Source organism: Micromys minutus (assembly GCF_963924665.1).
Source record: "Micromys minutus genome assembly, chromosome: 7".
Lineage (NCBI taxonomy): Eukaryota > Metazoa > Chordata > Mammalia > Rodentia > Muridae > Micromys > Micromys minutus.
Genome location: NC_137976.1, coordinates 34,798,799 through 34,823,591, shown reverse-complemented (window position 1 = coordinate 34,823,591; position 24,793 = coordinate 34,798,799). Strand labels below are relative to the sequence as shown.

Here is a 24,793-nt window from a genome sequence, read left to right as displayed (position 1 = left end):
GATATAATACTACCTGAAGACCCAGTTATTCCACTTCTAGGCATATATCCTAAAGGTGCCCCAACATACAATAATGACATATGCTCCACCATGTTCTTAGCAGCCTTATTTATAATAGCCAGAAGCTGGAATGAACCCAGATATTCTTCAGTAGGTGAATGGATACAAAAATTGTGGTATATTTACACAATAGAGTACTACTCAGCTATCAGAAAAATGACTTTATGAAATTCCTAGGAAAATTTATGTATCCAGAGAGTACCATCCTGAGTGATATAACCCAGTCACAAAAGAACAGATAAAATATGCAGTCACTGATAATTGGATACTAACCCCAGAAAGTTTTGAACACCCGGAAACAACTCACAGACCACATGAAGCTCAAAAAAAAAAAAAAAACTAAAACAATAAGTGTATAGCTCCCTCTCAGAGTGGGATATACCTAGACCTTAAATCATTGATTACTTAAAACATTGACTACTTGTAGCTTTTTTTAGTATTTAAAAATTATTATGTTTAATCTTTATACACCAAGAAAACTTTGACTATTTCCATGTTATGTTTTGTTTTACCTATACTTTAAGATCATTGTAAATAGTAAGATTTCAATGCATACTATCCAACCTTTAAAAAATCAAGTACTGACAAAAAATTGTTTTATGCTAAAATGTTTTTAATAATCTGTATATGTATCTTTAAAAAAAATAAAGTTGTAAGGAAAGAAAAGAAAAAGAAAACCTACAGAATCAACTAACCTGGTCCCATTGAGGCTCATAGAACAGCCAACCAGAGAGAATAAATGGAACATACCTAGGTACTTTGCACATATGTAACACTTATGCAGCTTGGTTTTCTTGTTGCCTACCTTTTGATTCCTTTCTCATGATTGGTCTGCCCTGTCTAGCTTCAGTAGAAGATAAGCCTAATCTTATTGCAACTTGATATGTCACGTGCTTTATATCTATGGGAGGCCTCCATTTTTTGAGGAGGTGTATATATATATATATATACCTCTCCTCAAAATATATATACATACACCCATACACACACACACACACACACACACACACACACACACACACACACACACATATATATATATATATATAGAGAGAGAGAGAGAGAGAGAGAGGGAGAGAGGGATAAATAAGCAATAAACAGGTAGACTAGATTAATAAAGGCTAATTTCATGGTAACAAGATGAATGATACTAGATATCACAGCACTAAAATTGTAATGAGATAAAGTTGGGTTATTAGTTATTAATAAATTAAGACTCAATTTTTAAAATTCAGATATATATGAAAATAACATAGTGAATTATTATATTATAATTAGTTATTTTGTATACATTTAATATATATATAAATTTACTAAGTGGCTTAAGATGTTCAAGAAGGGCTAAGGAATAAAGATATACTTTATCTCTAATAAAGTAAAATAGAATAGAATAGAAAAGCCATGCCAGCCTTGTGTAGATTCTAGTATGCCATGCTTCCATGCAACTGAAAAATTGTCATAGCAATTTTAGATCTTTCTAAGTGCTAAGATGGATTGGGCAAGATAAATAATAACATTGTTCTGCATGAAGTTTCACCTTTTTTCCTCTTAAAATTAATTAAGATGAGATTCAACTACGAATTTCATGGTTTGAAGCATTATTAATGAGTAAGTGAGACTGTTTTCACTGTAGAACATAAAATGACTGTGATACAGATTAATTTCATTTTTGTGCCTCTGCATGAATATAACCCGACACATACAATTTTCAAGAAAAGTGTGCTAATAAAATTCAGCTCTCATTATTAATAAATAACCAGCATAAGGTAAAATGCCATCTTTACTAGATTTATAATTTGAGGACATAAATATTTAAAACCTCCCTTTAATTTTTTAAATTAATATTTGCTTTGCATTTGTTCAAGGAGCACTTCAAATGACTCACATTGCTTTTGAAATGCTGATATGAGTGCATATGCATTATTAAATACTCATATTCCTGAGGTATATCAGGGTCTTTTGAATGGTAGAAAACAAATTCATTGATTAAAAAAGAAAGAGAAGAAAGAATTGGAAAACAACTATTCCTAGTAATGTGTTCTAAATACTATTTCACATTACATCACTGGTACTGCATGAGCTGAAGGATGTCCTTCTATGTATTTTGTGTATATTATTTATTTAATATTATAATATACTTAATAACTTGAAGAAAAAAGATGAGAATGATGATTTCCAGGAGGTAAGCAGGTACAACTAGCTAACAGACACTAGAATTCAATCACATTATTTTATATTTACCTAAAATAACACATATATATATATATCTACATATGTGTTTGTGTGTGCATGTATATGTGTTTGTATATATGTATTTATATACATACATATATATATTTAAAATTGAGACATGTATATGGACTTATATGAAGTTATATCATTATGCCACTTAGGGCAATAATGCTCCCTCAAGAGACAGAATAAAACAAAAATCCTAACACCAAGCATGAGAGGCCTCTTTCCAAGATGTTCCAGTGATTTGAAGAGATTTTCAAGACGACAAAGGTATTTCTGTTGCCCCTGGTTGCCTTCCAGCAGTCAGAGGTGAGTCACTATTGCTGGAGATACCATGTACTTCTGATAACAGGGCCAGAAGATTAGAGCTGGACCTGACCTCAAAGCCTCCTCCCAAGGACTGGAGGACTGGCTTTCATAGTACTAGAAGGTGACATGCAAGCTTCTGAGTGCGGGAAAGCAAGTAGTAGCCATATTAGCTGTGATGCCTGTGAACTACAACAATGGCTAGCATGACAAGAGATCACATTAAAGCTACAATAGTGACACTTAAGTGTTGGCAACCAACAGCTGTCTAAATGGATTTACAGCTCACTCATCAAGAGGGAAATCATACTTGGTTTTGTAAAGCTAGCTATTTGTAACTAGTGGCTAGTGAGATAGATCATAGATCATGAAGGAAGATCTACTTGAGTCACTTTCCACAATCTGTATACCTTTAACTGCATTTCAAAGTATTTATCCTTACGTGCACAAGAGGCAAGTGCACATCAGAACTGCTTCATTTGGTAATAGGTGGAACACTCTACAGACAGCCATGATTCCTCAAAATGTAGAGAACCCTGATGTTTGGTACTCAGCCCTGGTTGTTGATATGTACACAATGCAACCCCTATACCCATGGCTCAGGGAACATAATGGAAGAAGGAGAAGAAAGATCGTAATGAGCAGAGGACTAGAAAGTCTGCTGTGAAATTATGTCTCAGGAAATGTCAGGGAATCCAAGTTATAAGATGGAAGTTGTAAAGTTCAGAGACTGACAGTATTTCTGTAAGTGCTATAAAATTTACTCATGGATTCATCTCTGTCATTGAAGAGATAGTGTGTAGGGATGGTGGTTAAGACAACACTTAATTTTCCATTGGGAACGTCAGAAAACCCAACATGTCTGTGATGTCTTGTTTGGGTAGGCAGCTATAGGAGTTCCTCCCTACACTGTAATGCATTGCATTTAGAAACAAAAGCACATGTAGTTATGCACATACCCAGTGCTCTTTTCTTCACATACACATACTTGAACTGTGGCCCATGCATTCCCCACTGGTAATATGTATCTGGTAAAAAATATCGTCAAGGACGCAAATACCATTAGATTTATCAATTTGGAATAATATCCCAGCCAGCTAGCCACCAGTACTAGAAGTGGGTTGCAATCTTGTATTCAGTTGTGCTACAACTCCTTCATAATAAAATAGCAAGTTGAAGTGCTTTTCAGACAGCATGGGAGACCAAAGGGAAATGTTTCTGCCTCCAGTAAGCACAGGAGCCCATTAATGAGCCATGTGTGGTTCTCCCACCATGCATTCAGCCACTGCCTGCCTTCTGTCCTCACAGAAGCTGCAGTTATCAGCTTCTAGAGCAGTAGTTGGAAAAATGACTTAGCTTTCCAGAATTTATGGGCTATCTATCCTTATATGTTTTATTTGTGGTTGCCACAGAGGATTGAGTGCCTGCTATTGACAGGAGTTTATATGGCACAGTTGGAGCTTCTGGAAGATAAGCGTTATGATCACAAAGGGAACAGGATGTTTTAAAAAAGAGTCTAATGTTAGTGGCTGTGGTTTTCTTCCTTCTTATTTTTTTCATTCTGCATTTATTTCAATATATTTTGAGATAAAGACTAACTATGTAGCCCTGGCTGGGTTTTAACTAATGTTAATCCTCCTGCCTCAGCTTCTGAGTTGCTGAAATTACAGACAGGAACTACCATGTTACCCTTCTTGTATTTTAACAATGTAAGGCTCTTTTATTTTTTTTAATTTTGAAGAAAGCATCCATTATGCTCATAGACTTTTAAAAGTATCATTAATGTTTCCTTTAAAGACACCTGGGTCTATATATCCACTTCTACAATCTGCTATGTTAAAATTAATACTTACCTCCCCATTGGCATTTATTCATTGTACCTAGTACTGGGTTATGTAAGGACATTCTCTTCCATGTATATAATGTACACTGAACATCACCCCATATCCTCTCTTGCCCACTTCTTTCCCCTCCTCTCCCACCATGTCCATTTTTCCCCTAGAGAGCTTCTTCATCTTCACTTTTCTTTTTAACTATTCCGGCCCTGCCAACACAGCCCAAACCTCATCTTGACTTTCATGTCACATATACAGGTACGCTTTTATGCATCTATATAAAATCTAGAACACATATATTTAAATAAGAATGTTCCCAGCAGGCTCCCATATTTAAATTTTTAGTCATTTGAAAGGATTTGAAGGATTAAGAAGTGTGGCCTTTTGGGAGGAATTTCTCATTGGGAGGCATCTGAGGTTACCACAGCTCAAGTCAAGCCCAGAATATCTCTTTCTGTTGTTCCTTGCTTCTGCTTCAGGGCCTGCTTGCCTTCCTCCATGCTTCCTGACACGATGATACTGGAATAAACCTCTGAAATGGTAAGCCAGTCTTTTCTTATAATTGTTTCCTTAGACATGGTGTCTTTTCACAGCAAAGGAACAGTTACTAAGATACCATATGAGAGAAAAATGTGATATTTGTCATTCTGAGATGACAATTAGCTTAATTTATATCCAATTTTCTGCAAATAACACACTTCATTCTCATCTATAACTGAAAATGCTTTATTGGCAACACACACCACACTTTTCGTTCTTCCTCTGTTGCCAGGCACGTAGTGATTTTTTTTCCCTGTCACTGAGCTATTTTGAATAGTGCTGCTGTCAACACCAAATGTGCAAATACCTTTGTGTTGTACAGAGTTGGAGTCCTGGCGGTGGCCCTGCAGCACCTGCAGAGAATAGCATGTGAGTGGGTCACTGATGGGGCTCTACGGTGGCAAGGCCAAATGGAGACCCTTGGACTCTAGCGTGGCAGGCCCAAAGACTCTGCTTACCACTAGGCAAGAACCTGTGGTGAATTTGGGGGCCTCTATCCTTATTCCTTAAATTGCGTGTGCTACAAGCTCTCCTGGCTTTTGCTGCGCTGTTGATACTCATAGCAATATTAAGTTTCATTTTGTCAGGCACAGGCCAAGGTCAGGCTCATGCAGGCTGAAAGCCCTGTGGATGATTCTTTCTAGGCTTAAAACCTCCTCTCCTCCCACTACCTATACAGATCCTCCAGATGCGACCATTGATTCTAGGTGTTTTGGGACAAGAACTCCTATTTCCTAGAGAAACAGCTACAGAAACACCAAGTGACTCTGTAGCAGTTGCAGAGAGCAGTGTGTCCTGCTTGTGTAACTCTTCTGAGGAAGCTATGACCAACAGAGACTTCAAATGGGGAAACTATGGCTGATTAATAGAGGCTCGGAAATGACTCTTGAAAAGACGATATCAGGAGTTGATAGGGGCATATTAGGAAAGGTTGTTTGGTACAATGAGCAGGTCTCCATCTGCAATTTAAAAAGGATTATGACAGAGGGGTGCTATTGGTGACTGGACTTATACCCACAAGTATTTAATCTGCCTCTCACCATGCATAGTCTTGTAACCACATTTGCTACCAGCTGGGTATACACATGTCCACAGGACATGCCTGGCTAGACATTTATTTTTGACTGGCTAAAATTGTCTTTTATACCGTAAAATAATTTTGGTAGGGGCAGTGATTGGCCCAGCAGGAGTGAAGAAGGAGGAAGGGAAACTATTGAAGGGTTTTTTTTTGTAATGATGGGGCTTCTATAGTGCTGACAGTATGATGTGTTTAATAAAATAACCAATGATGTCACCGCTCAGAAAAGCAGGATTGTGACTGTATAAATAAAGATGTCTCAAGCTATTCAGAACCACCTGTTGCTTGAAAGACAACAGGTGCTAACATCTTCTTGTGGACCAATTCCCCTTCCCTGTCGCAAGACCTGATCATTGCCGTTGAAGCTGGTCTCCAGTGGGGTCCTTCGGATAAGAATACAGGCTGGTACAGTAGGGTTAATGTTGGTTCTATTCAGAGGCTCTTTATTAACCTCATATTGATTTTCATAGTGGGTGGGTGAGTTTACATTTATGCCAGCAGTGTGTGAGGGGCTCCCTTCTGTCCACAGTCTTTCCATCATTTGATATTTGGGTTCTGTATGAATGTCAATAAATGGAAGAGATTGAATCTCAAGGTAGTTTTATTTGCATTTCTTCAAGGGACAGGATTTTGTGTGTATTGGCCATTTGTAATTCACCTTTTGAGAGCCTTATTTTCATTTCATTAGCCCCTTTATCAAACAGGTTATTTGATTTCTAAAGCGTTTAGAATTCCTTGTCTACTTCAATGACATAATTTTTTCCATTAATGAGACATGCAGGTAGAGAGCTGATCTCTCCACATGTGGTGTTGGCAATGACTCGTAAGGAGAAGCAAATAAACATCAGTTTAATCAGAAAACCTCATAATATAGAAATTTATCATTTTTGGGGTCATGAAGCCTTATGTTTGAATTTTTTTTAGTAATCTTTAAAATAGTCAGTACAGTTCTTTTAACAACTGTAGGAGGTAGATACTAAACACCATGCCATTAAATAGATGGATAGAAAATGACCCAGGGAATTTACTAGCATATTCAAGGACCTATAGCCATTATGAGGCAGAGTAGAAATTAAAAGACATAGACATCCAGGTTCACATAATAATGGTGATGGTGGCCTTCAACAATTAAACCTTTGCTACCTCCTAGACTGTCAGGTACCTGTAAAGGGTATAATTAGAGCTGGAAAATTATAGCTTTGAAAAGACAATTCATAAAATATACCATTTATAAGTTTGTGATATAAAAGGTATCTACCTTTTAATTATTGATTCTTTGTATCATAATTTATTACTGGTTTAGTAAAATAAAAAGTATATCTGAAACTAACATTTTCACCTATTTTTTTAAGCAGCCATTGGATCCAATTTTTAGCAGTAATATAAATTGAATGTCTATTGTATTATTTTCTCTTATATTGGTTTTGGGTAGTTGTTACAAAAAAAAGTAACATCCACCTCTGTCACACATTATTAGACAATGAGTCATTTTGATATGTATTTGATGAAAATATGGTTTGAAAGAAAATAATTGAAAGGCATAAGTGTGTATGCACTTTGAGCACTGTAGGTGTGTCTGATGAATTATTTTAAAGTAATTTTTAGAGAATTTAGAGGTAATGAACTTAGGAACACTCTGAATGGACACAGCAGAGATACAACAGCTCATGTCCCCAAACTATGAATTTCATCTTGCTTTAAATAGCACACTTGGTCAAGAGTGTGTGCTGGAGAAGTAGTTTCTGTTTCTCACAGCCTGAAGATGTTGCTGCATTCAGCTTCAGGGATCGAATCTGGACATCAAGTCAAGTCACAGTACAAATATATCATCCCCCCCAACATACAGAGCAGTTGGAAGATGAGAACAGGAACCAATCAAAACAAGGGGAAATGAGATCATGGGAGACAGACTAGACGCAAATAGAAAATGTCCAAATAGCAGGAACAGAAAATGAGGTGAAATAAAAAGAGAGACAACACCTTTCAAATGGAAAAAACTCACAGATAACGCTTATGCGTTTTCTTGGACACATTAAAGAGGATATGGGCCATGTAAATATGTCACCTCTCCTGGGGATAAAAACATTTACTGTAGTAAATATTTAATATTTTCATTTTTGCCATCAATGTGTATTTTCCAGGCATATCTTGGTGCTTTAAATCTTAACATGTGAAGAACACACTTTGGCAAATTGTGTTATCACACTTCCTTAGCTTTATTTTGTTCCCCTATATATTTATGTGAAGACATCGTCAACAGAACATTTTTTTAAGTTTTTGTTTTAAAATATAACACTGCTGAGTGGATCACATTCTTTCTTTTTCTCCTAAAATAGCCAAATGAACATGAGAGACAAAATTGGCAGGATTTTGGTGAATGCCCAGCAATATAAGAATTCAGCCCTTTAGGAAATGCACAAAATATCATACCAAGTTGGTAAATGTGATATGGCTTCATGAATGGCAATTGAATTTTACTTTTTACTTCTTCACTCATAGTAATATATATATATAATTATTAATATATCTAGTAAATTTATAGGAGAAATCAATTATATTTTTATTGTGTACATTCTATTCCCTCAGAAATGCTTTAATGCTTCACAGAATCAGAGAAATGCACCAGAGAAAAATGCTGTCATTCTCTACAGAAAAATCATGCATGACATTACACAAAAATTAATTTATGATAAATAATTTCAATCTCAGGATTCAGAATAGCTTATCTAAATGACATCAGAAAAACTGGCAAGAACTCACCCGCAGAAATGAGTCTAAAGATCCATTCTCCATATACTCTACCACGATCATTACTGGCCGGCCTGCACGAGAGCAAGGGACACACATGAGTAGAGCCATTACAGAGAGATGTGTCACAGGTAGCAGTCTCCGGCTATATTAGCTAATTTGTTTGTATTTTTAGAAGACGAACTTTACTTTTCAATCTCTTTTATGAAAGTTTACTCATATACGCATCTCCTATGTCTGTGTAGTTTTATTTCCTTTGAAGTTCATAAAGGGACAGGAATTAAATCTGAGTTACAAAGGAATTGAACACGTTTTACAAAATATCTTGTGATTGCTTATGCAGATTATAATTTTTTGTCCTCTATCCTCCCATACATGAAAACCAACAGGCTCAAGTCGTGGTTTAGGTGGTCACTGTTGCTGTCCTTGAAGTTTGGCATAATTTCCAAGATGCTACAGTACTTTCCCCCTGACTTACATTAGAGTGGGCAGTTCTGAAATTAAATCTAAATCAAAGAAGAAATTCATAAATCTTACTTGAGTTCTTATAAAAGATCAGACATAGACTGCTTTTACGGGATTCTAAGCAGAATAATTTTTAGTGGATTGATGAATGTTGTGCAGTGGGCAGGATCTGCACACAGGCCTGATCATCTTTTTATTGGATACAGACTTGATAAGCAGAAGGACGATGGCAGTGCATGAAAAAACAGGCATCTTTGACTTGTAGTCAAATACAGATGCAAAGATCAGAAAGTGGTCATCATTTACTTCTCCTTCAATCAGAACAATTGTTGCAGTGCCCAATACATCTCTATTAGCTGGAGTATTGAACATAAATAACTTTGATTTGTTTCAAAGGAGGAAATATATTTACTCTTTCCAATTGCACAGGTTTAAAAGATAAAATTTCAATTGAGTGGAAAATGATATTTACCCCAGATAGGAATCTATCACTGCTTACTTTTTCTTTTTACATTATTTCTATTTCTTATTAGAATTCTTAATGATTCAATCTGAATGGCGCATAGCAATTTTTATGACACACACTGATCTGGAAAGAAACTGCTAGTGCCAATGATGAAAATGTTGGACTCATATTTCAAACCCTTCCCTCCCCCAAACTCAAAGTCTTGCAGGTTAGAAAGGGTAGCGATCAGAAATTGCTTCAATGTATGCAAATGCCAGATTTTACATTTGAATGTATATTTTCCAGAAAGATGAGCTAAAGGTTAAAAGGTGCAGTAAAGCTCCAAATTTATCATGCATAGAATTCAAACTTAAGGAATTTTTCCATTTGGAGAGAATATTAACTTATGTTCTATAATGCCCCTCAAAGCTACTAATCTCACCCATATGAACAAGGAACTTTATCACCAATTAGAGAGGTGAGATGAACTGTCAGCACTTATAGATAAAAATCAAGAAGACATGGTTTAAACCTGAAAATGTGACATTCCGTCTTTTATTTGTCCACTGATTTTAGGGAGCCAAAAAGTAGAATTTAAGGCTAATACTTAAGTAAAATGGTTGGTAAGATTTTTTTTAAAAAGCCAGCTTTGTACCTCAACACCAAATTCTGAGAAAAAATTCAAGCTAAAATGGCATTGGGTTATAAGCATTTAGGAGGAATGTTGAGTTACTGCGCTGAGTACCTGAATCATCCTCCCTCTGTATTTTTATGCTTCTGCAAGCTGTTGTTGTCAAGTATTCATTTTAGGCACCTATTTCTCAGTAATCTGAGTGTTATGAGAATCAAAAGAGCTTGTATAAACTTCCTTGTATTGCTTCTTCCCTATTATACAGATAAATAAACCAAGGGATCAAAAAGTACCGTGTTTCTTTAACCAAAAACCAGTAAGTAGCATTATTTGGCATCCTGTTTGGTGCTTGAGATCTTCGAACCTTTATGGCATGGTTGCATCTCAGAAAAGATGACTGGATGCTAGCTCTGCATCTTTTCTGGTTAATCATTCTCCCCAGGAATGGACATTACCATCCTAACCTACCTTGCCTTTTCTAACTTTTCTGGATGTCAATCATTTTCACTTGCTCAATTCTGCTTTCCACTATGCTATATACCTGTTAGAATTATTTCATAACTTGTTCCTCTTTACAATACTACCATAAAGTCCTCAACTTCCACTCCACCATCCAGAATTTAAACCCGGCATATTAATGCAAGGCTTTAAACTGATGTTTCTCATAAACTCCTATCTCTGCAATCGTGTAACCTATGATGTGCTATGCTTGGCCTTTGTCACAATGACTTTCTCTTTTTCCTGTAGACTTGTATCCTCATTCATTGAGATTGCTTCCTATAGGTATAAGCATAGTATGTACTTTATAAAATCAATTTATTTATTTTACTGATTTCATTATTTTTATGAAATTAACACTAAATTATTTCAGCAAGATTCTTTTTATATATTATTTTTCTTAAACTTTATTTTAAAAAACTAAGATAGAAGAAAAAAATTTTAAACATTTTTGCATAAATGTATACAAATAGAATTGTGTTAGTACTTGGCTTTTTTTTTCCTTTTTTTTAAGGTTTGATACTCTGCATTAAGATCTTACTAATTACAATGAGCAAAAAGTACATGTAAAACAAGATGTAACCCAGAATTAGTCAAAGTTTTCTTGGGGTGTAAGGATGGAGCATAATGTTTCTTTTTCTTCTTTAACTTCACACAGTCTTTGAGTTGTTTCTGAGGAAGTCTGAGCCTCTGGGGTGAGCATCCCACTATCAGTGATTGCATATTATCTCTGTTCATTTGTGACTGGGTTATCTCACTCAGGATTATATTCTCTAGAGGCAGCTATTTTCTTAAGAATTTGGTTAAGTCGTTGTTTCTGATGGCTGAGTAGTACTACATTGTGTAAATATACCACAATTTTTGTATCCATTTACCTACTGATCGACATTGGGTTCTTTCCAGCTTCTGGCTATTATAAATAGAGCTGCTATGAACATTGTGGTACATGTATCCTTGTTGTATATTGTTGTCTCTGGGGTATATGCCCAGAAGTGGAAGAGCTGTATCTTCAGGTAGTACTATGTCCAATTTTCTGAGGTATCGCCAGACTGATTTCCAGAGTGGTTGTATCAGTTTACAACCCCACCAACAGTGGAGAAGTGTTCCTCTTTCTCTGAAACCTATCCAGCATGTGCTGTCATCTAAGTTTTGGATCTTGGCCAATCTGACTGGTGTGAGGTAGAATCTTAGGGTTGTTTTGATTTGCATTTCCCTGATGACTAAAGATGTCGAGCACTTCCTTAGATGTTTCTCAGCCATTCCATATTCCTCAATTGAGAACATTTTGTTTAGCTCTGTACCCCATTTTTTAATAAGGTTGTTTGATTCTCTGGTGTCTAGCTTTTTGAGTTCTTTGTATACCTTGGATATTAGGCCTCTATCTGATGTGGAGTTGGTAAAGATCTTTTCCCATTCTGTTGGCTGCCATTTTGTTTTCTTGACAATGTCCTTTGCCTTACAGAAACTTTGCAATCTCATTAAGTCCCATTTGTTAATCTTTGACCTTAGAGCTTGAGCCATTGGTGTTTTGTTCAGGAAATTTTCTCCTGTGCCTCTGAATTCTAAGGTTTTCCCTACTTTCTCATCTAATAGTTTCAGTGTATCTGGTTTAATGCGGAGATCTTTGATCAACTTGAGCTTTGTACAAGGAGAAAAGAAAGGGTCTATTTTCATTCTTTTGCATGCTGAGTGCCAGTTGGACTAGCACCATTTGTTGAATAGGCTGTCCTTTTTCAATTGAATGTTTACAGCTCCTTTGTCAAAAATAAAGTGACCATATTTGTGAGGGCTCATTTCTGGATCTTCTATTCTATTCCATTGATCCACATGCCTATTTCTGTACCAGTACCATGCAGTTTTCAGCACAATTGCCTTGTAATATAGCTTGAGGTCAGGGATAGTGATTCCCGCAGATGTTTTTTTGTTGTTGTGGATGGATTTCGCTATTCTAGGTCTTTTGTTATTCCAGATGAAATTGCACATTGATCTTTCCAACTCAATGAAGAACTGGGTTGGAATTTTGATGGGGATTGCATTGAATCTGTAGATTGCTTTTGGTAGGATGACCATTTTTAAACTGTTGATCTTTCCAATCCATGAGCATGGGAGATCTTTCCATTTTCTGAGATCTTCCTCGATTTCCTTCTTTAGAGGTTTGAAATTCTTGTCGTACAGGTCCTTCACTTGCTTAGTTAGAGTCATACCAAGGTATTTCATGGTTTTTGTGACTATTGTGAAGTGTACATTTTCCCTAATTACTTTCTCCACATGTTTGTCCTTTAAATCAGGAAGGCTACTGATTTGTTTGAGTTAATTCTATATCCAGCCACTTTGCTGAATTTGTTTATCAGCTGTAGAAGTTCTCTGGTGGAATTTGTGGGGTCTCTTATGTACACTATCGTGTCATCGGCAAAGAGTGATGTTTTTACTTCTTCCTTTCGATTTGTATTCCCTTGATCTCCTTTTGCTGTTTAATTGCTCCAGCCAGGACTTCCAGTACTATGTTGAATAGGTAGGGGGAGAGTGGGCAGCCTTGTCTAGTGGGATTGCTTCACGTTTCCCACCATTAAGTTTGATGTTGGCTGTTGGTTTCCTGTATATTGCTTTTATTATATTTAGGAATGGACCTTAGATTCCTGTTCTTTCCAGGACTTTTAACATGAAGGGGTATTGAGTTTTGTCAAATGCTTTCTCAGCATCTAGTGAGATGACCATGTGATTTTGTTCTTTGAGTTTGTTTATATGGTGGATTACATTGATGGATTTCCTTATATTAAACCATCCCTGCATCCCAGGGATGAAGCCTACTTGGTCATGGTGAATGATCATTTTGATGTGTTCTTGGATTCCGTTTGCAAGGATTTTGTTGAGTATTTTTGCGTCAATGTTCATAAGTGAGATTGGTCTGAAGTTCTCTTTCCTTGTAGGGTCTTTGTGTGGTTTAGGTAAGAGGGTTATTGTAGCCTCAAAAAATGAGTTAGTATTCCATCTGATTCTATCTTTTGGAATAGTTTGGAGAGTATTGGTGTTATATCCGCAATAAATGTCTGATAAAATTCTGCACTGAACCCGTCTGGACCTGGGCTTTTTTTGGTTGGGAGGCTTTTGATGACTTCTTCTATTTCTTTAGGTGTTATAGGTTTATTTAAATGGTTTACTTGGTCCTGGTTTAACTGTAGGATCTTGTATCTGTCCAGGAATTCATCCATTTCCTCCAGATTTTCCAATTTTGTGGAGTATAAGTTTTTGTAGTAGGATCTGAAGATTTCTTGAATTTCCTCAGTTTCAGTTGTTATGTCCCCACTTTCCTTTCTGATTTGTTAATTTGGATACTCTCTCTTTGCCCTCTAGTTAGTCTGGCTAGGGGTTTATCAATCTTGTTGATTTTCTCAAAGAACCAGTTCTTGGTTTTGTTGATTCTTTCGATGGTTCTTTTTGTTTCTATTTGGTCTATTTCTGCCCTAATTTTGATTATTTCTTGCTGTCTACTCCTCCGGTGTATCTGCTTCCTTTTGTTCTAGAGCTTTTAGCTGTTTCAGCAAGATTCTTAATGTATTCAACATATTCTTGGCTTTTTTCTAACTATGACTAATTATTTTATAGATACTTTTGATACTCTTACATAGTTTAACTTCTCATTGGAACAATAATAAATTAGATGAAGACTCCCCTGTGTCTTTTGAATTAGAAGCTTTATTTGAGCCATTCTTTGGCCTTTTATGCAGCACTGTCAGTGGAGAGTGGCTGGATTGTTGAAGTGTGTTTTATTTTCAGACAACCATTAGAATGTAATCTGTAGTTTTTTTCCCTAATAGTTTTCTATAGAGAATATGTAGGTATATGTGATGACTATTCCTGGTTGCCAAATTGACTACCTCTGCAATTAACTACAACCCAGAAATGGAGGGCACACCTGTGATCCAGACCTCAAGGACTGAAAACACAGGTTTCTGACCTGGATCTTGATATGGATATCTTAAGGCACAGTCGCCGTGAAAAGATTAGGGCCAGGTATATGTCTTTAATCCCCTGAGACTAAGGCAAACAGATCTCTGAGTTCAAGTTTAGTCTTTTCCTATTTGCCTTATGTGAAGATGTAGAACTTTCAACTCCTCCAGTTCCACATATGCCTGCCATGCTTCTGTCTTTAGGATAATGAACTGAACCCTGAACCAGTAAGCCAGCCCCGATCAAATGATGCCATTTATAAGAGTTGCTTTGGTCACGTTTTCTGGCAACAGCACTGGAAACTCTAACTATGACAGTATAATGTGAAGATTAAATACAAACTTGTGGCATCCCATTGCATTTAGTCAAAAAATACATAGGGATAAGGGAACTTATGGAAATTTGGATCCTATCTTTTAGTTCTGTTTGAAGTGAGGAAAGCACTTTGGTAACTTTGCTTTTTTTGTCTTGCTGTTCCAATATGCACAATTACATATGTAAATCATATATCATATATTCTAAGATCATAACTGCTCCTACAAGATATACTTGGAAGTAATCGATTCCACTTCTACATTTTCAAAAATATCTGAGCTAATTTCTTTAGCACATTTTAGTTTGTTGCCTCAAATGCCTTATAACACAGCATCATTCTAGTAATTGAATTATGCTACCGACAATGAGAATGAGCAAATTCCAGGATGCTTTAGCCACAGTGAGGACTCAAAATTACCACTTAATTTACAGAAAGTTCATTGGTTTGATATTAAATCTCCCAGGCCACCCAAAGTTATTGTTTTCAAGATCTTAAAATTACAAATATCCAGATACTGTTGAGGGTAGTCTCAACTACATAAAAACCAAAATCTGAGAAATCACTTATTTATATTAAGATAATCATAAAATTTCTTTATTATCCTTTTCTATTATAAAGTACAATAACTATTTTTCTTTCATTTGGAATATTAATGTATATATGCATGTACACACATGCCAATACATATGTATATAATATAGATTATATATATATATATATATATGTACATACATACATACATACATACAAGTATTTTTTCTAGCACTTCCCAACACCTATGACTTCGATTAAGGAGGTTTTGGAATCCATACAATTAGAAGACTCAACTATTCTCATGATGGTATTAAAGAAAGAAAACAAAGGCATCCTTTAAATTTCTCATAAAAATCTCACAGAAACTCTTTGTTAATGAAATAGATTTTCTTCAGAGAAGATTTGTGATAGAAAGGGATTACAGAAATTTGCCATTTTTATATAAGTAATGAGCTTGTGCTGGATGTGGTATTTGAATCAGCTCAGCAATTTCTAATGTGCAGCCAGTAAAATGAAGAATCGAAACAAATTTCAACAACCTCAGAACTCTATTACAGAGTTAAATCATTCTAGCTTATTTAACATTTGATCATGTCTATATTTTATCTACCAGGCAAAGTAACTTGGATTGACAGAGCACTGGGTTTTTTTTTCTACTTACATGCAATTCAGCATTCCCTGAGCCAGTTATTTTATCTACAATTCCCCCTGCCTGTTTTATAGAGAGTAAATTACAATTATAATCTTCTCTCGGTTTGATAATAAATGAAATCATTTTCTTATCCATGTAATGCTTTCCACAGATATAGATAATATAAATCTGAAAAGATATAATGTATTAAATTATTATTTTTATTCACACAATAAATGCTAACATTGGGGAACTGTTGTATTTTAAAGTGGTGCCTAGTGAGTATCAGAACCTCTCGAACCCCTCTCAAGCAAAACTCATCTTTCATGACTTTGAATATTGAGTTATTTTACATCTATGAATTAAAAGTTAATGTATTTTAATCTGATATTTTAATAGTTGTGTATAAAAATCACACACTTAGCAGGTACTATGTGATATTTCAGTACTATGTGATGTTTTAACAAAAATACATTGTGCAATATTTTATTAATAATGAACTATGTTTCCTTAAACCTCAAGTGTTCTTTATAAGGGAAACATTACAAATCCTTTCCAAGCATTTCTGAAACATCATTATTCTCTCTACTCAGATTATTACACTGTAGCACATTGGAATTTCTTCCTCCTATATAATTTTCTATCCACTTACCACTCAAACACTGTTCCTCATCCTAGATTTTTCGTAATCATCATCCTTCTCTCAGCTTCTCTAAGATGGACCAGTTAATATTGCACCCTGGAGTAAAAGAATGTAGTGTTTATTCTGTTTAACATAGTGGTCTCTGGCTCCATCTTTGTTATCAATAGTTGTACCACTTTCTCCAATGAGGACCCTACGTGGAATTGGCCTGGAAACTGTTTCTGCTTCACTTTAGCAAAGTATATCTGTATTCTGTCTATTCTGTTTGTATCCTGAAAATTCTTAGCTAAAGCTGAATTCAAAAATAATGAACTTAGTTGTTTGGGAGAGAACATTTCAAGGTGTGGCATCCCATCTGTGTTTACTGCTCAGTGCTTTTAGATCTATAGCTGAAGAGAACAGAATGAAGTATAAAAACCCGTGAAATTTGGCAAATGAGAAACTGTAAAGTTGCAATAAAGGCAGGTGCAGACAAAGTGTTCAACAATTTGTAATTGTTAGATAACAGCTACTAAAGAGAGAACATAGAATTTATACTGGTAATTGGGGAAAACACCTAGTTTGCAAAACTCCATCTACTAAGAGATTTAGGATATGAATGTAAATTCATTAGATAATAAACTACTTTGCAGACAGGACATAACACTCCTCTGAGAGGCTTTACCCAGCATCTGACCAAAACGGGGAAGCAGAGACCCACAGCCAAACATTAGAGAGAGCTCAGGGAGCCTTGTAGAAGAGTTGGGGAAGGATTGAGGTACCTGGAGGGGATAGAAACTCCACAAGAAGACCAACAAAATCAACTAACCTAGACCCTTGAGGGCTAGCAGAGACTGAACCACCAACCAAAGAGCATAGACTTCACCTAGCCCCACCACCCTGCCGTGAAGCAGATGTGCAGCTCGGTCTTCATATGGGGTCCCCAACAACTGGAGTGGGGGCTGTCCCTGACTCTGTTTTCTGTGGATCCTGTTTCCCTAACTGGGCTGCCCGTCTGGCCTCATGAGGAGAGGATGTGTCTAGTATTCAGTGAATTGATATGGTTTGTGTATATAGGGGTGGCTTCCCCTTCTTTCTGAAAAGGGTAGGGGGGATGGGGAAGGGGCTGTGTGAGAGGAAGACTGCAAGGAGATGGGGCCTGAGATCAGAATATAGAGTGAATAAATAAATTAATCAAAAGACAAGAAGAGAGGTGCTCAGGCCATCCGCCACCTGGAAGAGCAGAGATCCAGGGACACAGACCTAGGGAGAAGGCGTTCAGAGTAGCCAGGGAGCAGAGAGATCTCTGCCGAGAGTGCAGAAAATGCACCCCCCCTTGGTTCAGGAAATCAGGTACCCTGCATAGGATTGTCTCTTTCCAGCCTGCGGCCCTTGGATGCAGAACAGGCACTCAGGCCATCTGCTACTTGGAACAGCGGAGATCCAGGGACACAGGCCTGGTGAGGAGGTGTTCCATCTAGCCGGGGAGCAGAGAGATCTCTGCCGAGCACATGGAAAGCGTGCCCCCCCAACTGATTCAGAGGAGCAGGAACCCTGCTTTGGAGTTGTGTATTTCCAGTCCGCAGCCCATGAGTGCAGAAAAGGCGCTCAGGCCATTTGCCAGCAGGAACAGAGGAAATCCAGGGACACAAGCCTAGTGAGACAGTGCTCCAAGTAGCCACGTAGCCAGGAAACAAAGAGGTCTGTGCCAAGCACTAGGAAAGTGCGCTCCCTCCCTCCTCCCGCTTGGTTCAGGGAGCAGGAACCCTGCTTTGGGCTATCTGTTATCAGCCAGCAGACCATAGATACAGAATAGATGCTCAGGCCAGCTGCTACCAAAAACACTCAGTGATCTAGGGACACAGGCCAGGTACAAGGGAGAAGCGAGAACCAATCACTGACAACAAGAAAAAGTATAAACACAGATACCAAGATGGCAAGAGGAAAGCAAAAGAACATACCCCACAGAAAACCAAAACAACCTGGCAACACCAGTACCCAGCTCTCCCATCACAACAAACAGCAGAATGCCAAACACTCCAGAAAAAGAAGACTCAGACACGAAATTATATCTCAAGATGATGATAGAGATCCTTAAATAAGAATGGGAGGAAAAGCATAAAGAACTAGAAGCTTTTAAAGAATAAACAAGAAAAACACTCAAAGAACTCAAGAACTAGAAGAAAACAGAATCGAAGAGATGAAGGAATGGAAGAAGGAATTTAAAACGGAAATAGACACAATAAAGAAAACACTAAAAGATACAACCCTAGATGTAGAAATCCTATAACAGAAATCAGGAGTCATAGATGCAAGCATTTCCAACAGACTACTAGGGATGAAAGAGAAAATCTCGGGGGCCAAAGACAACATTGAAAACATAGACAAAACAGTCAGAGAAGATGCAAAAACCAAAAAACTCCTAACTCAAAATGTCCAGGAGGTCTAGGACACAATGAGAAGACCAAAACTAAGGATAATAGGAATAGAAGAGGGAGAAGAGTATCAACTAAGAGGCACAGTAAAGGCAGAGCAGAGCCTGGCCTACCTGCCAGGCGGAACAGCGGCTCATAGAGGCTGAGCAACTGCGATTGGGAACAGAAAATTAGAACTTCTGTTTCCACCCGGAGGCGACTTCCGGACGCAGAACGGAGCCTGGCCTACCTGCCAGGTGGAACGGCGGCTCATAGAGGCTGAGCAACTGGTGAGTGGGAGACTAAGACTGCAGGGGAGCAGAGAGATCTCTGCGGAGTGCACATGGAAAGTGCACACCGTAACTTGCCCTGCCCTACCCTGCCCAATCCAGCGATTGGGAACAGAAAATTAGAACTTCTGTTTCCACCTGGAGGTGACTTCTGGACGCAGAGCAGAGCCTGGCCCATCTGCCACCCGGAACGGAGGCTCGTAGAAGCTGAGCAACTGGTGGGTGGGAGACCTGGGCTGCAGGGGAGCAGAAAGATCTCTGTGGAGTACACCAGGAAAGTACACCCCCTGCCTTGCCCTGCCCTGCAGTGCCTGATCCAACAAACAGAAACAGAACGTTGGAACTTCTGCTCACACCCGACGACTCTGAGGCATAAAACAGGGCTTGACCCATCTGACACCTCAACCAGTGGAGAACCAGGGACACAGACCAGATACAAGGGAAAGGTAAGAACATATCACTGACAACAAAATGGCAAGAGGAAAGAGAAAAAGTATATCCCAAGGGAACCAAGACAATCTAGCAACACCAGAACCCAGCTCTCCCATAACAGCAAACATCGGAACTCCAAACACTCCAGAAAAAGAAGACACAGACATGAAATCATGCCTCAAGACGCTGATAGAGTTAATTAAACAAGAAAGGGAGGAAAAGCAAAAAGATTCAGAAGCTTTTAAAGAAGAAACAAGAAAAACACTCAAAGAACTCAAAGAACTAGAAAAAAACAGAACCAAAGAAATAAAGGAATGGAAGAGGGAAATTAAAACAGAGATTGACACAATAAAGAAAACATTAAAAGAGATAACCCTAGAGTCAGAACACCAAAAAAAGAAATCAGGAGTCACAGAAGCAAGCATTTCCAATAGATTACAAGAGATCGAAGAGAGAATATCAGGGGCAGAAGACAACATTGCAAACATAGACAAAACAGCCAGAGAAGATGCAAAAAACAAAAAGCTCCTAACCAAAAATTTTCAGGAAATCCAAGACACAATGAGAAGACCGAACTTAAGGATAATAGGAATAGAAGAGGGAGAAGAGTATCAACTAAGGGGCACAGTAAATATCTTCAACAAAATCATAGAAGAAAACTTTCCTACCCTCAAGAATGAGATGACCACGAGCATAAAAGAAGCCTTCAGAACTCCAAATAGGTTGGACCAGAAAAGAAATACCTCCCGACACATAATAGTAAAAACATCAAGCGCCCAAAGTAAAGAAAGAATACTAAAAGCAGTAAGGGAAAAAGGTCAGGTAACATATAAAGGCAGACCAATCAGACTCACACCCGATTTCTCAACAGAGACTATGAAAGCTAGAAGAGTCTGGACAGACATCATGCACTCCTTAAGAGAGCACAAGTGCCAGCCCAGGCTGCTATACCCAGCAAAACTATCAATCACCATCGATGGAGAGACGAAGATATTTCAAGACAAATAAAAATTCACACAATATCTGACCACAAACCCAGCACTACAATGAATTATAGATAGAAAACCCAATACAATGAGGGAAAATACAGCCTAGAAAGAACAAGAAAACTCCTAAACAAGAAAACTAAAAGAAGAAAAAAACACAGACACAACTCAACCCAAAAAAGCAATAATGGCAGGAAACAGAAACAACTATTCCTTAATATCTATCAACATAAATGGTCTCAACTCCCCAATAAAAAGACATAGACTATCAGACTGGATACATAAACAAAATCCAGCCTTTTGCTTCATACAGCATCTCAGAAACTCATCTCAGAGACAAAGACAGACACTATCTCAGAGTAAAAGGGTGGGAAAAAAACTTCCAAGCAAACAGCTCCAAGAAGCAAGCTGGAGTGGCTATTCTAATATCGAATATAGTAAAGTTCCAACCAAAAGTTATCGAAAAAAATAAGGAAGGACACTTTTTACTCATAACCGGGAAAATCTGTCAGGAGGAACTCTCAATCCTTAACATATATGCTCCAAATAAAAAATCACCCACATTCATAAAAGAAACCCTACTAAAGCTCAAAAAATACATTTCACCCCACACAATAATAGTGGGAGACTTTAATACCCCACTCTCACCAATGGACAGATCAGGGAAACAGAAACTGAACAAGGACACTGCAAAACTAGCAGAGACTTTGAACCAACTAGAATTAATAGATATATACAGAACATATTATCCCAAAGTAAAAGAATACACCTTCTTCTCACCAACCCATGGCACCTTCTCGAAAATTGACCACATAATTGGACACAGAACGAGCCCCCATCGATATAAGAAGATTGAAATACTCCCATGCATCCTCTCAGATCACCATGGTCTATGGCTGGTCTTTAACAACAACAAAGATAACAAAAAGCCCACATACACATGGAAACTAAACAATGCTCTGTTAAAGGATAGCAGGGTCAACGAAGAAATAAAGAAAGAAATTAAGGATTTTCTAGAATTCAACGAAAATGAAAACACAACATACCCAAACCTATGGGATGCAATAAAAGCAGTAGTGAGAGGAAAACTCAGAGCCCTAAGTGCTTCCACAAAGAAACTGGAGAGAGCTCACATCAGCAACCTGACAGCACAGCTAAAAGCCCTAGAACAAAAGGAAGCAGATATACCCAAAAAGAGTAGACGTCAAGAAATAATCAAAATTAGGGCAGAAATAGACCAGATAGAAACAAAAAGAACCATTGAAAAAATCAACAAAACCAAAAGTTGGTTCTTTGAGAAAATCAACAAGATTGATAAACCCCTAGCCAGACTAACTAGAGGGCAAAGAGAGAGTATCCAAATTAACAAAATCAGAAAGGAACGTGGGGACATAACAACCGAAACTGAGGAAATTCAAGAAATCTTCAGATCCTACTACAAAAACTTATACTCCACAAAATTGGAAAATCTGGAGGAAATGGATGAATTCCTAGACCGATACAAGGTCCCAAAGTTAAACCAGGACCAAGTAAACCATCTAAATAACCCTATAACACCTAAAGAAATAGAAGAAGTCATCAAAAGCCTCCCAACCAAAAAAAGCCCTGGTCCAGACGGGTTCAGTGCAGAATTTTATCAGACTTTTACTGAGGATATAACACCAATACTCGCCAAACTATTCCAAAAGATAGAATCAGATGAAATATTACCCAACTCATTTTTTGAGGCTACAATAACCCTCGTACCTAAACTACACAAAGACCCTGCAAGGAAAGAGAACTTCAGACCAATCTCACTTATGAACATTGACGCAAAAATACTCAACAAAATCCTTGCAAACGGAATCCAAGAACACATCAAAATGATCATTCACCATGACCAAGTAGGCTTCATCCCTGGGATGCAGGGATGGTTTAACATAAGGAAATCCATCAACGTAATCCACCATATAAACAAACTAAAAGACCAAAATCACATGGTCATCTCACTAGATGCTGAGAAAGCATTCGACAAAATCCAACACCCCTTCATGTTAAAAGTCCTGGAAAGAACAGGAATCCAAGGCCCATACTTAAACATAATAAAAGCAATATACAGCAAACCAACAGCCAATATCAATCTTAATGGCGAGAAACTTGAAGCAATCCCACTAAAATCAGGGACTCGACAAGGCTGCCCACTCTCCCCCTACCTATTCAACACAGTACTGGAAGTCCTGGCTGGAGCAATTAGATAGCAAAAGGAGATCAAGGGGATACAAATCGGAAAGGAAGAGATAAAAACATCACTCTTTGCTGATGGCATGATAGTGTACTTGAGTGACCCCAAAAATTCCACCAGAGAACTCCTACAGCTGATAAACAAGTTCAGCAAAGTGGCTGGATACAAAATTAACTCAAACAAATCAGTAGCCTTCCTGTACTCAAAGGACAAACATGTGGAGAAAGAAATTAGGGAAAAGGTACCCTTCACAATCGTTACAAATCTATGAAATACCTTGGTGTGACTCTAACTAAGCAAGTGAAGGACCTGTATGACCAGTCAGATTGGCCAAGATCCAAAACTCAGATGACAGCAGATGCTGGCGAGGCTGCGGAGAAAGAGGAACACTTCTCCACTGTTGGTGGGGTTGCAAGCTAATACAACCACTCTGGAAATCTGTCTGGCGATACCTCAGAAAATTGGATATAGTACTACCTGAAGACCCAGCTATTCCACTTGTGGGCATATACCCCAGAGACACTTTAGTACACAACAATGATATATGCACCACAATGTTTATAGCGGCTCTATTTATAATAGCCAGAAGCTGGAAGGAACCCAGATGTCCTTCAGAAGATGAATGGATACAAAAATTGTGGTACATATACACAATGGAATACTACTCAGCCACCAGAAACAATGACTTAACCAAATTCTTAAGAAAATGGCTGCATCTAGAGAATATCATCCTGAGTGAGATAACCCAGTCACAAAAGAACAGACATAATATGCAGTTACTGATAGTGGGATGCTAACCCCAGAGGCTTGCACTCCCCCAGAAACAACTCACAGACTGTATGAAGTCCAAGAAATAAAGAAAACAAAAAAAAATATACATATATTTACAAACAAGAAGGCTTTGACTGTTTCCATGTTGCGTTTTGTTTTGCATGTACTTTACACTTATTGTAACTATTGGGTTTTCAATGTGTACTGTCGGGCCCTTGAAAAAAATCAAATACTGACTAAAAAAAATATATTCACATGGTTTTATGTGAAAAATTATTTTAATGTCTGAAAAAACAGTACTGATAAAAAAGTATAATTTTAAACAAAAAATGTTTAAAATCTGTAAATTTATCTTTGTTTTGTAAAATAAAGTCGTTTAAAAAAAAAGAGGCACAGTAAATATCTTCAACAAAATCTTGGAAGAAAACTTTTCTACCCTTAAAAATGAGATGACCAAGGGCATAAAAGAAGCCTACAGAACTTCAAATAGGTTAGACCAGAAAATAAATTCCTCCCAACAGATAATATTCAAAACACCAAGTGCCCAAAGCAAAGAAAGAATATTAAAGCACTAAGGGAAAAAAGATCATGTATCATATAAAGGCAGACCAATCAGAATCACACCCGATTTCTCAACAGAGTCTATGAAAGCTAGAAGAGCCTTGACAGACATCATCCATACCATAAGAGAGCACAAGTGCCAGCCCAAGCTGCTATACCTAGCAAAACTCTCAATCACCATAGATGGCAAGACAAAGATATTCCAAGACAAAACTAAATTCCCACA

The 24,793-nt window shown here is 37.5% G+C and overlaps 1 protein-coding gene across 1 annotated transcript in view; it reads right to left on the bottom strand.

The window, feature by feature from the left end:
• EPHA6 (EPH receptor A6) overlaps window positions 1–24,793 on the bottom strand; it is a gene marked incomplete at both ends in the record, with an annotated part of 946,557 nt that overhangs the window by 145,000 nt on the left and 776,764 nt on the right. Inside the window, one exon of the mRNA XM_080918921.1 lies at window positions 8,815–8,876. Coding sequence (XP_080775047.1) covers window positions 8,815–8,876 — 62 coding nt within the window. The remainder of the gene's footprint in view (window positions 1–8,814; window positions 8,877–24,793) is intronic.